This window comes from Wyeomyia smithii, chromosome 2 (genome assembly GCF_029784165.1).
Source record: "Wyeomyia smithii strain HCP4-BCI-WySm-NY-G18 chromosome 2, ASM2978416v1, whole genome shotgun sequence".
Taxonomy (NCBI): domain Eukaryota; kingdom Metazoa; phylum Arthropoda; class Insecta; order Diptera; family Culicidae; genus Wyeomyia; species Wyeomyia smithii.
In genome coordinates, this window is record NC_073695.1 from 30,719,768 (window position 1) to 30,733,946 (window position 14,179).

The window sequence follows — 14,179 nt, forward strand, 5'->3', positions numbered from 1 at the left end:
TAGATGGGACATACAACTCCTTCCATCCATTCCTCCGGTAATCTTTCTTCCTCCCAAATTCTGGAAATTACACAGTGGAGTGCCGTATCTAGTCACTCTTTGTCGTATTTGTAGAGTTCTGCCTGATATCTGTCTCTACCTGCGGCTCGATTGTTCTTAAGTGACATTATTTCCCGTTTGATGTTCAGGCTATCGAGAACTGGAACACTGTTATCGTTTGTAGGCACTCCAAGGTTAATTTCCCATCCGCCACCTTCCGTAGCTCCGCTATTGAGGTGCTCATCGAAAAACTGCTTCCACCTGGCGACCAACTCGCGCTCGCTTGTGATCACATTTCCTTCTTAGTCCCTACATATATCTGGACACGGTGTGTAGCACTTACGGGATTGGTTTATCTTCTCGTAAAACCCGTGCGTGTCATTAGGGGCCGTTCAATAATTACGTAAGCAAGTAGGGGGGAGGGGGGCCGGTTGTGCAATTTTCTTACGCTTTCTTACAGGGGAGGGAGGGGGTGAATTGATTATCTTACGTAAGAAAAACATTGTTGATGGAACTATTCAAAAACCATGTTCATGAAAGTGTGGACGGTAAAAATTATTAAAAAAATTACGGAAGGCCGATTAACTCGAATTAGAGACAGAGAGGGAAAAGAAGTATTGTGCTTGCTTTAGGATGATAAAACTATAATAAAAATCTATATTTAGTATATATAGTAAGATCTTACTAGAGGGAGGGGGGTTAAAAAAAAGTTGCTCCAGCTCTTCACGATTTCTTTCCTCCTCCTGGCGTTTCTTTCTGCTCAGAATCGTGGTGTACTCATTCAAACCCGTCGGTATTAGGCCGCGTTCTCTCTAGTGGCGATGTTCAGATATTTTTTCCAAGCTAATTATCGCCTCTTTATCGTTTGGAGCGCCTACAAGCTTCTCTAGTCGAAACACCGCTTTTTATTGCTTGAAGACATTTAGTAACAGCTGCTTCAGTATATTTTTTACCAATTTCCGGCGTTTTCCCCATTTTAGCAGCAATTTTATACAAATTTATGGTTACTATGGTAACTATGTTTCGCGGCGTTATTTCGATAATAGCTCTTGTTCGAAACACAGCATGCCAGAATAAGGAAAACAGTATTATTTCCACCCTTAATTAGGCCACAATTTTTTTCAATATTTTAAGTGTTTTTCTAGTAAAATTTATTGTTTATCTTTTAAAGACACTATTATTCTACCCGTTCATCGAAAATCTGATTATTTTCGCTCGGAAAGTGTGATGTCAGTACAGTTTTTGTTAAAGCCATTTCCTATGAAAACGTTAACGAACCATGGCAAACCAGGTAGCTGTTTTTAAAAGACATTTTTTGCAGCTTTTATGAAGTATATTATAGTAAACGTCTTTTGCGACATTTCTAATAGAGAACATTATTGAAGTTGTCAAAGCATAAATCAAAATTAGTATATTTATTATGTGTCATTTGGTGTAAGAAGTTCAGGTGGTCCACTAAAGGAAGTGGTCTTTATTAAGCAGATCTACCCTATTTTTTCGCATGATAAATAAAATCTTCGACAAATTTGTTTCGTCAATTTCAACATTCAACAACGTTTCTCATTATTTAAGCGGCGTTACGACTGTGAATGATTGCAATAATCTAGCAGATCACAGTATGCCTTGGAAAAGACGCGTCGTTAAGTTTATTAATAATGTCCTAAAATAGTTTTTATTCTCAGGTTTTTATCAGTTCCAAAAACGAAACGAAAAATTAGTTCTTTTGATTTGCTAAGGACGAACTGATCCTCGGATACTTCACTGTCGGATATGCTTTTACGAACGCAGCGATCGTTGGTGCTTGCCAGCCAGCGTTCTTTGCTCACCATAAACAACACCAATTCTGGACTGTTGTTGCCTGTGTGTTTTATTCCATATCAGCTTTGGTTACAGATGTTCAACAAGTCACTAACATCCGAGGTACAGGGTCCGTCGAAACCACCATCTAAGGAGATCTTACCGGACGAACCAAACCAACCTTCTTCTGACATCGTTAGTAAGAAGCTATTTATTGTCTCACAGGCACCACCCAAACAACTTCCCAGCGTGGATAAAGCTTGCGTTCCAGAAACGCAATCAAGCGCTACACTTCCTCCAAAGCCAATTCGAGAGTGCCGTCCGCCATTGGGTGCAACGACTGGACAAGAAAACCCGACGGGGTATTTTCATGAAATTGGATCCAAGCTGAAGGGTTGGTACGACTCACTGACCTCGCGGAACTGGAATGCGACATGTTCTTCACAATTGCCGAACAAAGCTAATATGGTGCTATCCGGAAGCGTTGCTTTTTTACGCCGAGGAGCAATCGTAACCTGGAACGTCACCATCAGCACGGTACGAAATACCGTTTATTGGATTGGTGTTTTCCTGAACTCACGCGAGTACTTCTACCTCCGGTACTACACGTTACTTTTTTTGGAAAATGCAGTTCACTATTCGCGACGTGGACTGTCAGCACTGATTCGAAGCGTGAGGGACTTGAAAGGCAAGAAGTAAAAATTCAGTTTGATTCACTTTCGTGGGGTTCAATTTGAATATTCCAATAATAAATCAGAAGTCCAACGGTAAAATGTGTTTTAATTGAAACATGAATGCGTACCTTTTAAAATATCTATATTTTTTTACAATACATACCTTTAACACAGGCAATGTCTTTTTGAAGCAATTGCTCGCAAAGGTTTACTTTTATCTCATTATGTGGGTACTGCAGATGTATTTTATAGTCTAGACTTTTCCGACACTTATATGCTAGAACAAGAATGCTTGGAAAATAATGTTTAATCTAGTATTTAAGATTCTACCTCGGCTCAATCTATTCTCTTCCCGAATGAATAGAAGATAGTTATGTCACGACGCGCACTTAAAAAACATCCACTCACTTGTAGCGACTGGTTAGTTTCCTCTAAATCTGTAATTGTTTTAGCAACCTGTGTATTTCCTACTGCAAACAAAGTTTATCCAAAGTCTCTTGTTACTATCAGCCGGTTCCAGAGGAAACAGGTTTCCGAGTTCCCCCTTTGCCAACATGCAACGGTTATTTTGGTTATCACAACGGTTGGCAACAAACTTTCAATTAAAAATTTTAGATTCCCGTTTCTGCGTTTTTTGAACATGGCAATATTCTAACTTCAGCTTAAAATGATATGAAATTCGTCCCTTCCTGCGCTTTCTTGTACCGATCCGTATTTGCATTTGTGATTGTATTTTTTTTTTTTGTAACGAAACAAAAGGATAAAAACTATAAACTACCTACTGTATTCAAAGCATTCAGAATTTTAAAAATAAATATATGATCCCTTGGAAAATTAACGTACTCACACTTTCCACTTCTAAACACGAAATGACTGTTCCGTTTTATGAATGGTAAAACAACACATCTCACAGGGCTACGGTCCGAAACAGGGTTTAGAAATGTCGTTATAATCTGCCATTACAAACATTATTTTTGGCAGCCGGTCTTACTTTCGGTCAATATTGAACCATGCAACTCACTCACGCAAAAACCCACTCCCGGGTTTGATTGACCTTTTCACTCAATTCTGGCTACTTTTCGATCATGCATTTCAAATTTGCTCTGCAAGCTAATCAAGTTTTGGAAATAGACTCCTCCGCCTGCTGTTTATTGCTGGTGGTGCTGCTGGTCATCTTCGTTGGAACCGGCACTCGAGGCACCGGGAGCCGGTGCCGCCGTTGTAGCCGACGCATTTTTTACTGCAGATGCGTAACTGCCACCACCGGCTGGTGAGCTTGTCGGTACACCAATTGGGAGGGATTCTGGAGAGAAAGGGAGTTGGAGAAAGAGTTAATCATACTTGCTGTACCAGCAATATTATTTTGAATTTTTAGCAACTTCTAGAGTCAATGATGTTAAATTTCCCAAAATCTTCGAGGTATGTTAAATCATGTAGTTAGTTGCCCTACAAATATTATAGCTTTTTTATCCATTCCTGTGATATTTGTTGCCTCTAGCCAGTGTAGAAATGCGTCAACTCACGTCAAATTGTCGCATAGTAATTGCTCGCCAGATTCGTCGCTTCAACGTTATGTTTATGAGAAAACTCCTTTAAGTCTCCTTCAATTTTATTACACTGGTAAATACAGGTCTTGTCCTAGGGCTCAAACTAGAAAAAAAAATGAAAAATCATAGTATTTTAACCATTCCTGTATTTTCGGTGTCCAAAGTAAAGATAACTTTTTCAGAGATTAGACTCCTTTTCCCCAGAAGCCAACGTAGATGCGACGAACCCGACGAGTCGCTAGAAGAAGCAAATAATTTTTTCACTCTTATATTAGCCTTTGACAAGAATATTATTTCTATAAGTTCTACAAATAGTCTATAAGTCTATAAGTTCTACAAATTTGTTCATTAAAGGCGGACAGTGTGTGCAGCTGGGAAAGTGAAACATTATATTATTCAAGCCTTTAATGAACTTGAATGTTGACGGGTAAAAAGTCGTTGTAAAAATAGAAATTAGTTCGAAAAAATTCCACAAATTTGTTCTTTACAAATATAACATTTTTGGCGGCGGGAAGCGGAAACCAGTTAGCATCATCAACGAAAATCTGAACGGAGATGAAAACTTTCTTGGGTGAGAGGGAGATGTTTCTGAAGTTTCGTTGCCGAAATTTATGCGTCAGACAGACCTCAAGAACCGTCGTCTGACGGCCTTCTGGATCAAGTTATAAGAGTCGTGCCTAGGTGGAATGTAACGCTCTATAACCTCCGCCGTGAGGCCAGGCGCTTGTTCAACAGGGCTAAAAGCCCATCCAACTGGGATGAATACAGAGTGTCACTCACCAAGTTCAACGCTGAGCTACGCAAGGCTAAGAGAATTTGTAGGATCAAGTTCTGCGAGGGCATCTGCGAGGCATGTCCGAAGCCGCACGACTCCAGAAAGCGATATCCATAGGCTAAACCAACGGTCTGCGGCAGTTAAAAAAAAGGACGGCAGTCTTACCGTCACACCTAGGGAATCACTGTAGGTTCTTATGAACATGCACTTCCCTGGGTCCTCATGTATTACCGACGGGTAGAACCAACACTCACACCGTTCGCGACTGAAGACATCGCATTTCGATGCCGAGGTATTCGAAGAAGCAACGAGAAGACAAGTGCATTGGAGGTAGTTGGCTCCGCCCGACTGCTGCCCAACTAGTTGCCGTACTATCGCGGGCGTGCGACGCCACCATGCCTAGGACCCGCCAACCTAGGAATGGGAAGCCACCGGCTTACTGGTGGATCGATGCGCTAGCGGACCTCCGCAGTGCGTGCCTCCGTGCAAGACGGAGGATGCAGCGTGCGCGAACAGACGAACAGAGGATTGAGCGCCGCGCAGCATTCGGTTCTGCATGACCGGCGCTAAAGAGTGCGATTAAGGCAAGCAAGAGGGCCTGCTTCGATAGGCTATGCGCGAGTGCCAATACGAACCCGTGGGGTAACGCCTATAGGATCGTAATGGCCAAGACCAAAGGTGCGCCTGCGCCTGCAGAGCGATCACCAGCGATGCTGGAGCGTATCATCGGGGAACTTTTTCCACGCCACGAGCTCCGGCAGTCGATTCTCACATCCGACGTACCAGTATCTCAGACAAAAACCAGAGATGGTCGACCAACCTGCCGAACATCCAATCCGTGAGCGACGACAGCCGTGTCGAGATTGAGGGAGAGGTTAGGGTTACGAATGAGGAACTCTTCATGATCGCCAACTCCCTAAAGGTGAGCAAGGGATGGAATCCTTAACCTGGCAATCAGGCTGGCGATTAAAATGGCCCCCGAGCTGTTTCGGGCAGTCATGCAGAGGTGCCTGGATGACTACCTCTTCCCGGACAGGTGGAAGCGGCAGAGTTTGGTCTGATTGCCGAAAGCCGGGAAACCGCCAGGAAATTCATCGGCATACAGGTCTATCTGCCTGCTGGACACTGCGGGCAAGGTGCTTGAGAGGATTATCCTCAACAGACTGGTGAGTCACACTGGCAAGTTACGAGTTCGGTTTCCGGTAGGGCAGGTCCACGCTGGATGCTATCCTCTCCACCACCAAGACGGCGGAGGTAGCACTCCAGCGCAAGAGAAGGGGCATACGCTATTGCGCAAATCGTCACGCTTGACGTGAAGAATACGCAAGGTCGAAGATTGGATGCCTTTCAGGAAACTGAAGTAGCGCACCATAACACGGAGGTCAGGGTTGTGAATAACCGCAAATCAGAGCAACAGGCGGTGGTCAGAGTCGGAGACTGCACCATTACCTCAAAGGGATCTTTGAAGCTCTTGGGGGTTATGGTTGACGATAAGCTCACATATAAGAGTCACGTCGACTATGCTTGCAAGAGGGCTTCAACAGTTATTGCAGCACTATCTCGAATGATGTCGAATAGCTCAGCGGTGAATGGCAGCAAGCGTAAGCTTCTTGCCAGCGTGGTTTCTTCCATACTTAGGTATGGAGGCCCAGTGTGGTCCATAGCGCTAGGTACTAACAGTTATTACGGTAAACTGGAAAGTACCCACAGGCTCATGTGCCTGAGGGTTGCGAGTGCGTTCCGTACAGTGTCATATCACAAGGGGCATACGAGGCACAAGAAGATCACTATCGATGATCAGATGGCAGCAGGAATGGTACAATCCCACGAAAGGTAGATGGACGCACCGACTTATTCCGGTGGTATCCGGGTGGATCGGGAGACGCCATGGAGAAGTTAACTTCCACCTTACACAGATCCTGTCAGGTCATGGTTGCTGCAGGCAGTACCTATACAGGTTCGGGCATGCGGGGTCCCCCATGTGCCTTGAGTGCGTGGATGCGGAAGAGACTGCTGAGCAGCTCTTCTTCGTAAGTCCACGTTTTGCGCGCGCGCGGAGCGACATGATGGTAATGAGCGGGCCAGACACTACTCCGGACAACCTAGTTCAGAGGATGTGTGAAAATCCGAACATCTGAAGGGCGGTTGATGCAGCTGCCTCTCAAATAGTCCTAGAGTTGCAAAGCAGGCGACAGGTTGACCACCAACACACCAGTGTTAGCTAACTGCCAGTCTCCAGGTTAGTTAGCTAACTAGCTAAGAGACTCGATAGAGCCAGGAGGTTGCACAAAGCATAAAGCCGCTCCCCGAAGCAATACTTAACAGTCGTTCCGGGGAGTGTTATGGGCCGAAGACTGGAGGGGTTCCAGTGGGTCCGGTCACTGATTCAAACCAACCCCACTCTCCCTGAGGTTGGTCAACTCAGGCGTTTGGTTGCAAATTTCCCCTCCACCTGAAAAAAAAAACATGTATAACCGAACAACCAATGTCGGAGCAACAGAGTTCCAAGCCAAGACGTACAGTGCCTAACGACTCAATCCTGCTCTCTCGAAGGTTTTTTTTACGGAATCAATTAATTGAGCATCAAGTTCCTTTGAACCTATGAAGTCTCCAGGACAAGATGGCATTCTACCCATCTTTATACAAAAATCAGACGGGATCATAATGTCCGAGCTGTTACATCTTTTCCTCCTGAAGAGTAGAGTGGATAACACTACCATGAGGTAGATTCAGAACATGCTTTCGAGCAGAGAAATCATAGCTACATTGGGAGATGCTTCGATCACCGTCTCAGCGACAAAAGGCTCCACAAGGGGGAGTCCTCTCCCCTTGCTTTGGTCACTGGTAGTCGATGCACTATTAAGCATGCTAACCCAGCTTAGTTATGAGATTGTTGGCTATGCCGGTGATGTAGTCCTCTTAATACGCGGAAAATGTGACGCAACATGTCGAAACGCCTTCAGACGGCACTAGACATTTTTTTAGTTCCAATGCCCTTCAGGCATACAAAAAAAAAAAAACTTATAAGAGGAGCAAATCCAGCAGCACAGTGTCCATTTCGAACCAGAAAATGAGTTGACGTTCGACCGCCGGTCCTCCAAGTCCGTAGATCTTTCAGGCAAGGTGGCAGGAACCTAGATGACACGTTGAAATTGCGGCTTATGCTGCGCAGTCTGAAAGCTCGAATACACACACGGCGTAACGACGCCTTCTCCATGCAAATTAGAAGGCGTAATCGTGCCTTCCGCTCGGACGCCTTTCCACCAGAACTTTCTAGCTTTGCCTTCCAGTGAAGAAGGTAGTCGCTCACCGCTTTCGGCTGCGTACTTGACTGCCTTCCGTGTAAACGCATCGTGCCTTCCATACGGTTTTGTGTCGTCTTCTTTTGGCGAAGGCGCTGGCAATGCCGTGTTGTATCATTTTCCGCCCGCTAGTGATTCTGGAAGTGTGTTGCTTTATTTTTTCTTCCAACAAATATAAATAAACATGAATTGGGTGGCATGACGACAAGAAGGTTAGCACACGGCGGAGTTAAGGCCCGAATACACACACGATGTGACAACGCCTTCCTGACGAAAATTGTCAGTACCTTCTTGAAACCTTCTGATGTACCTTCTAGCGCCTGCCACCTTCCGCTCGTCTACACGGAAGGCGCAACTACGCCGTCCCGAACCCCGCCGTAAGCTAACATTCTTGTCGTCATGCCACCCAATTCATGTTTGTTTATGTTTGTTGGAAGAAAAAATACAGCAACACACTTCTAGATACCACCAGCAGGCGGAAAATGATACAACACGGCGTTGCCAGCGCTTTCGCCGGAAGAAGGCAACACAAGACCGTGTGGAAGGCACGATGCGTCCACACGGAAGGCAGTCAAGTACGCAGCCGAAGGCGGCGAACGACTACCTTCTTCACTAGAAGGTTCTGGCTGAAAGGCGTCCCAACGAAAGGCGCGAATACGCCTTCTAATTTGCATAGAGAAGGCATCATTACGCCGCGTGTGTATTCGGGCCTTTAGAGATGGAGTGATTGCGCTTTCCGTGTAGACGAGTGGAAGGTGGTAGATTCTAAAGGGCACATTAGAAGGTTTCAAGAAAGTACTGACAATGTTTGTCAGGAAGGCGTTGTCACGCCGTGTGACGTTTTCTTGACGGAAATTGTCAGTACCTTCTTGGAACCTTCTAGTGTACCTTCTGGCATCTGCCACCTTCCACTCCACCAGCAGGCGGAAAATGATACAACACGGCGTTGCCAGCGCCTTCGCCAAAAGAAGGCGACACAAGACCGCGTGGAAGGCACGATGCGTCTACACGGAAGGCAGTCAAGTACGCAGCCGAAGGCGGCGAACGACTACCTTCTTCACTAGAAGGCAAAGCTAGAAGGTTCTGGTTGAAAGGCGTCCCAACGGGAGGCGCGATTACGCCTTTCATTTTGTATGGAAAAGGCGTCATTACGCCGTGTGTGTATTCGGGCCTTAAGTTTCCATTAAACTTTACTAACCTCGTGATTTCATTTTTGACCAAGTTATGGAAAAATTGAAGTCAATATTTAACCAGCGAAAATCGCTACGATTACCTTCAAATCATAAAAAACGAAGCCGAGTTTGGTGTTCATCTGTGGCCTCAAGTCGACAAAGAACGCCGATATCAGGACCCGACTTCTATCAAAGCTCGAGTCTGATACTATTGCTACCAACATTGAATGTTTGGTGACTGGAAGCCAGTACCTCTTATACCTCAAGCCCGATGTGGCGTTTGTAGAGAAGAAACATTCATCTTCGAGAAGCAATCAATCAACCAATCGAAATCAGCGGCAGCAGACAGTCAAGTTCCTCCATCTCCATGCTGGCAGTGTGGCGCCATGCACTTCGTGAAGGATTGCCAGTCCTCCAAACATGTCTGCGAAGAATGTGGAAAAATAAAACCGGATGAAGGCTACTGCTGCTCGTTAATATCTACTGCACCAATGCATGCGTTGTATGCATGCAACAAGAAGGTTATAAAGAAAGACAAGAAAACATATTCGGAGCCGTAGAAGGTATGTGACCGTCAACTTCAACGATGTTCAAACAGAACTTCAGCTTCAGTGATCCCGCAAGAATTATGGAAAGAAATTGATGATCCTACGGTCAATTGCACGCAAATGAAGGCAACAACAGCATCTGGCTAACCTCTAAAGTTGGCAGGCTACATCTATCACTATCAGCAACGTCACACGAATCGAGCATTGTCAGGTACATCACTTCGGTCAAGGATTTCAATGTGATTGGTCTGAACTGGATGGACGCATTCAATCTTTGGTCGAAGTCGCTTGTTGCACGTTGCAATAACGTCAACCTTTCCATTTTTTTGTGTTGATCAGCATTTCCTCACTAGGTTCTCTGATGTTCTCAAGGATGGTTTGGGCCACTGCAGCAAAACCAAAGTTGGTCTGTACCTTACACCAGATACACAACCAATTTTTCGACCAAGACGAGGAAGCAGTAATCGCCATAGTTCGCGCCGAGGCAGACGTCAGTTCCGGATTGCAAGACACTTTACAAAACAAATGGTGTAAGAATCAACAGCTAAAGATCCAGTGCTGTGGAAGGTAAAATCCTATCAAGTGGTGATCAAAAGCAATTGCTAGGGGCATCGTTTTTTGGTCACGAATTGATGACTACGTTCGAAGATCTTCAAGTGCTGCAGAATCATCACCACAAGCGAATACACAGCCCTGGCCTAATGATGATGGTCCATGGCAACGTCTTCACTTGGATTTGGCGGGTCCATCGGATGGATACTACTATCTGGTCGTGGTAGATTTTTATACAAATTGGCTAAAAATACTGCAGACGAGATTTTCGACAAGCTCAACCATAATTGCTTTCCTTCGAGAGTGTCATGCTTGTTTCGGAATACCAGCAGTGAAGAACATTATCGAGAGAGGAGAGACAGCAACCGTAACAGCACTTCGAACGTTCCTGCACATCTACAGATCAACACTCTCTGCCGCACGGAAAGTCACCTGACCAATAAATGCTTGGACGTTCCGTGCGGACAACTTTGTACCTTCTGTTAGGCAAGAACCGAAATACTAGCAAAATCTTAAAGGTGGATCTCCTGTTTCTGCCAAGGCGTATTCAAGCAATAAAATCTGAAAGTGGACGCCTGCTGTCGTGTTTGAAAGAATCGGCAATGTCAGCTACAACATTTTGTTGGATGGTGCTTCGATCTCGTATTAATTAATTGAAGATCCGTGACAGTAGATGAGCCAGTCCCAAAAGCATTTCCTGTACAGCTGTTGCAGTCGTTCAATAGATAAACTGAAACGTACTATGTTATACTGCACACATCTTAGACAAAAATGGATTTATACATTGGAAACTCGCCCCAAATGTGTTAGTTTTTTTCGTTCAACATACTGTTTTCATACCATATCAATGCGACTCGACCGCATAATCAATCTTTATGCACATGTCAAGGTTTTATAATATTTAAACTTTCTTTTGTACCTCGAAAATCATGTGGATTTACACTGACAGTCATTAACATAATATAAAAATCCATAAGGAAAAAATACCTGGTCGCCCGGTGGCCATTGGTTCCACACTCCTTAGATCATGCTTCTTGATAAGTTGACACTCGCCACCCTCCGTGGGCAGTTGGTAGACATAGAGATAGCCGTCCTGGGAAGCTACAAGCAGTCTGAAATGTGCAAAACAGAATTTGCCGTGAGTTGGGCAGCTTTCGAAAACATCCCCAATGCATACCTCATCGACTTTTGAATGATGTTGATAACGCAGGAATGTCTTAGTCCAGCTACCGGAAGTACGGCCGATGCAAACGCCCTACCCTGGGTGAACACATCGGTAACCTGCGAGGGTAGCGCAAGTGGCAAGTAGCTGCTCACCGCCTTGCTAATATAACCCATCCAGTGATCTTTGCCGCTTTGATCATCGTTGTTCTCCGGTGAGCTACGCTCCAGCTTGAATATGTGCACCGTTTCTGTGTTCGAGCTGCAGCACAGATATTTCGAGCAGGTGCTGAACGCCAGAGAAGCGATCGATACGCACCGTTTGACGCCGCGACGAAACTCGAACAGTTTGGAGCCATCGTTAACGGAAAACACCCGGATCACAGTACCTTTTTCGCTTGCGGTCGCCACCTCCGTTCCCATTTGACTGAACGCAATCGCTGCCAACGGTGAATCGTGCGCCGGGATCATCGTCTTGGCATGCAAGTTTACTGCATCGAAAATCTGCACCTCCCCGACGGTTGCACTGCCCGGGTAGGCCAGATAGCAGTGGTCCGAATCCGAAGCCAAAGCACACAGCCCGGTCGTGTTCGGTGGAGTGTCACGGATTGTGTGAACCACTTTCATGTCCCGAATGTTGTGGATGTAGAGGCTCTCCTCGAGGCAGACTACTAGACGGGATCGATTCAACTTCACAGCCAGGATAGTGTTCGAGTACGAGTAGTTGCAAATTTCGGTTCCCTTTTTGAAGTGGCAAACCTGCAATGAGGAATTGGTAATTAAGAAAACGAATTTTATTTGGAAAACTGTACTTACTTTAAGCTTTCTCGGTGCGTTCAGAGAAACAACCGCCACCAGTGAGCTACTAAAAAGGCGTTCCACAAGGCAGATATCTTCGCCATAGCTGTTGTAAATCTGATCCAGCGTGGAGTCAACCGAATTTAGTGAAAATAGGCTATATCCACTCTTAGAACCGACAGCCAGGGAGCTGCGAAAAACAAGAAATAGGGCGCCTCCATTAGTTTTCTGTTATGAAACACGCACGGTATTTTATTGAACTGATCTTACGTGCAGTCCTGATTGAAGTTAACGAAGAATCCTCCAGCATCGATGTCGGCCCGCGACGAAAGACTCATCCTGACACCACCTGCCTTCAATCAGTTTACACTTTAGCTGTTGAGAGCTTCCCTGACTGTGCTGCACTTTCCACGATGTATCTGCTTGTGAAGAAGTTATTCTCGGATTGCTGGAATGAGATTAAACAAACACCGTCTGTTGAATGTTTTCCGATGCTTGCAACATAACGCCATTTTACGTGCAGCGCATAAACAACATGATTTTGTGTACTCGATGTAGTGTCTCAAACGCCACCAAAGTTATTCATGCTGACCAAGGAATGATTGTAGTGTAGAGTGTGCAGCTTATCAAATATACAAGTTGCAAGGTTGCAATATATTACTGGACTTAATAACACTCTGTACAGTTTTTACGCCTGGAAAAGGACCGAATGGGAAAAAAATTTCTGAACATTCTGATAAACGGCACGTTTATAATTTCAAAAAAAGGTTATAGAACAGTTTCGTTAAACTTAGCTCCATAAAATAAAAAGGTAATAATCGGAGGCCAGAGTCCAGAGCCATCGCGGATACCCTGCGTAATTTAAAAGCGAGTAATCATCGGTGACATTTAGCTTATCAATTTACTTCTTTCTGGATATTACTGGATTCAGACTGCTACACGTTTTCAATCTGAGCAGAAGTGATTTGTTACCATGAGTACAGATTTTTTACTTAGTATTAGAAAAATAGGTACTCCACACTAATTGCATTACAGGAATAGAACGCAAAACAATGTCGTTTGTGACAACAACGTAAATCTTAGAGCGAACATTGTGAAGCACTACTTTTTTGGCAGTATATATTTTCGAAGGCCAACCTAACAATTAACGCACGATGCCATTGGATCTAATATTTAGTTGAAAGACAACTAGTTTACTCACGACAAAATTTGCAGTTATATTTTTGAGCTCAAATCCGTCAACAGATGAAATTATAATAGCAGAGGCAGCAGCAATCGAATCACAAAGACTGCATCCACTTATTATCAATATTAACCGACAATGTTAAGCACGTTCACTTGGAACAAAAATCACAGACGCAAATAAACTGAATCACCTTTGAAGATTATAGCCAGCAAGCGATAAACAGCTGATGAAATAAAGGTTCTTTGCTTTCCCAAAATGGATTCTCCGTGAGAAGAAACAAAACGCACGTCTCTGAATCAATATTCGATAACGTTCACTATACTCTGACCCCACAGCAGCACTTCCTTGTTGGGTTTGCTATTTTCAACAGTTTATGTCCGATTTCGCACTTAATTCAAGTGAAAAACTGTAACCAAGAACTTTTTGCGACGAATGGAACGGAAAACGAACGGCTGGCTGGCTGACTATTCTTTCTTTTGTGAATGCGATGTTTGTGTTTTCAACTTTTTCGCTACTCTCCCACGTTCCTTTTGTTCTTTTTGCTTTTTTTCTTGCTGACAGCGAACGTCAAGGCAAAAAGAAGCATGTTTGACAGTGTTTCGTTACTGGGACGCGAGCGACGTCTATC

At 44.5% G+C, this 14,179-nt stretch overlaps 2 protein-coding genes across 9 annotated transcripts; one reads left to right on the forward strand and one right to left on the reverse strand.

Annotated features, from left to right (window-relative positions):
* The first annotated feature begins 1,101 nt into the window (after nucleotides 1-1,101).
* On the forward strand, nucleotides 1,102-2,597 carry LOC129723992 (uncharacterized). Of its 5 annotated transcripts, none has more exons than XM_055678541.1 (2): nucleotides 1,102-1,330; nucleotides 1,722-2,597. In XM_055678541.1, exon 2 carries the CDS (start codon nucleotides 1,810-1,812, stop codon nucleotides 2,533-2,535), a length of 726 nt encoding a protein of 241 aa, XP_055534516.1. In that variant the 5' UTR covers nucleotides 1,102-1,330; nucleotides 1,722-1,809; the 3' UTR covers nucleotides 2,536-2,597. The 5 variants fall into 5 exon arrangements, with proteins under 5 accessions (XP_055534516.1, XP_055534518.1, XP_055534521.1 ...); XM_055678543.1 differs by having other exon boundaries at nucleotides 1,933-2,597; XM_055678546.1 differs by having other exon boundaries at nucleotides 2,062-2,597.
* A 38-nt stretch (nucleotides 2,598-2,635) lies between these two features.
* On the reverse strand, nucleotides 2,636-14,076 carry LOC129723991 (WD repeat domain phosphoinositide-interacting protein 2). Of its 4 annotated transcripts, XM_055678539.1 has the most exons (7): nucleotides 13,742-14,076; nucleotides 12,883-13,059; nucleotides 12,636-12,813; nucleotides 12,384-12,555; nucleotides 11,584-12,326; nucleotides 11,394-11,518; nucleotides 2,636-3,813 (listed from the first exon to the last, which is right to left on the reverse strand). In XM_055678539.1, exons 3-7 carry the CDS (start codon nucleotides 12,701-12,703, stop codon nucleotides 3,659-3,661), a joined length of 1,263 nt encoding a protein of 420 aa, XP_055534514.1. In that variant the 5' UTR covers nucleotides 12,704-12,813; nucleotides 12,883-13,059; nucleotides 13,742-14,076; the 3' UTR covers nucleotides 2,636-3,658. The 4 variants fall into 4 exon arrangements, with proteins under 4 accessions (XP_055534514.1, XP_055534512.1, XP_055534513.1 ...); XM_055678537.1 differs by lacking the exon at nucleotides 12,883-13,059; XM_055678538.1 differs by lacking the exons at nucleotides 12,883-13,059; nucleotides 13,742-14,076 and adding an exon at nucleotides 13,567-13,727.
* Between the last annotated feature and the right edge of the window lie 103 nt (nucleotides 14,077-14,179).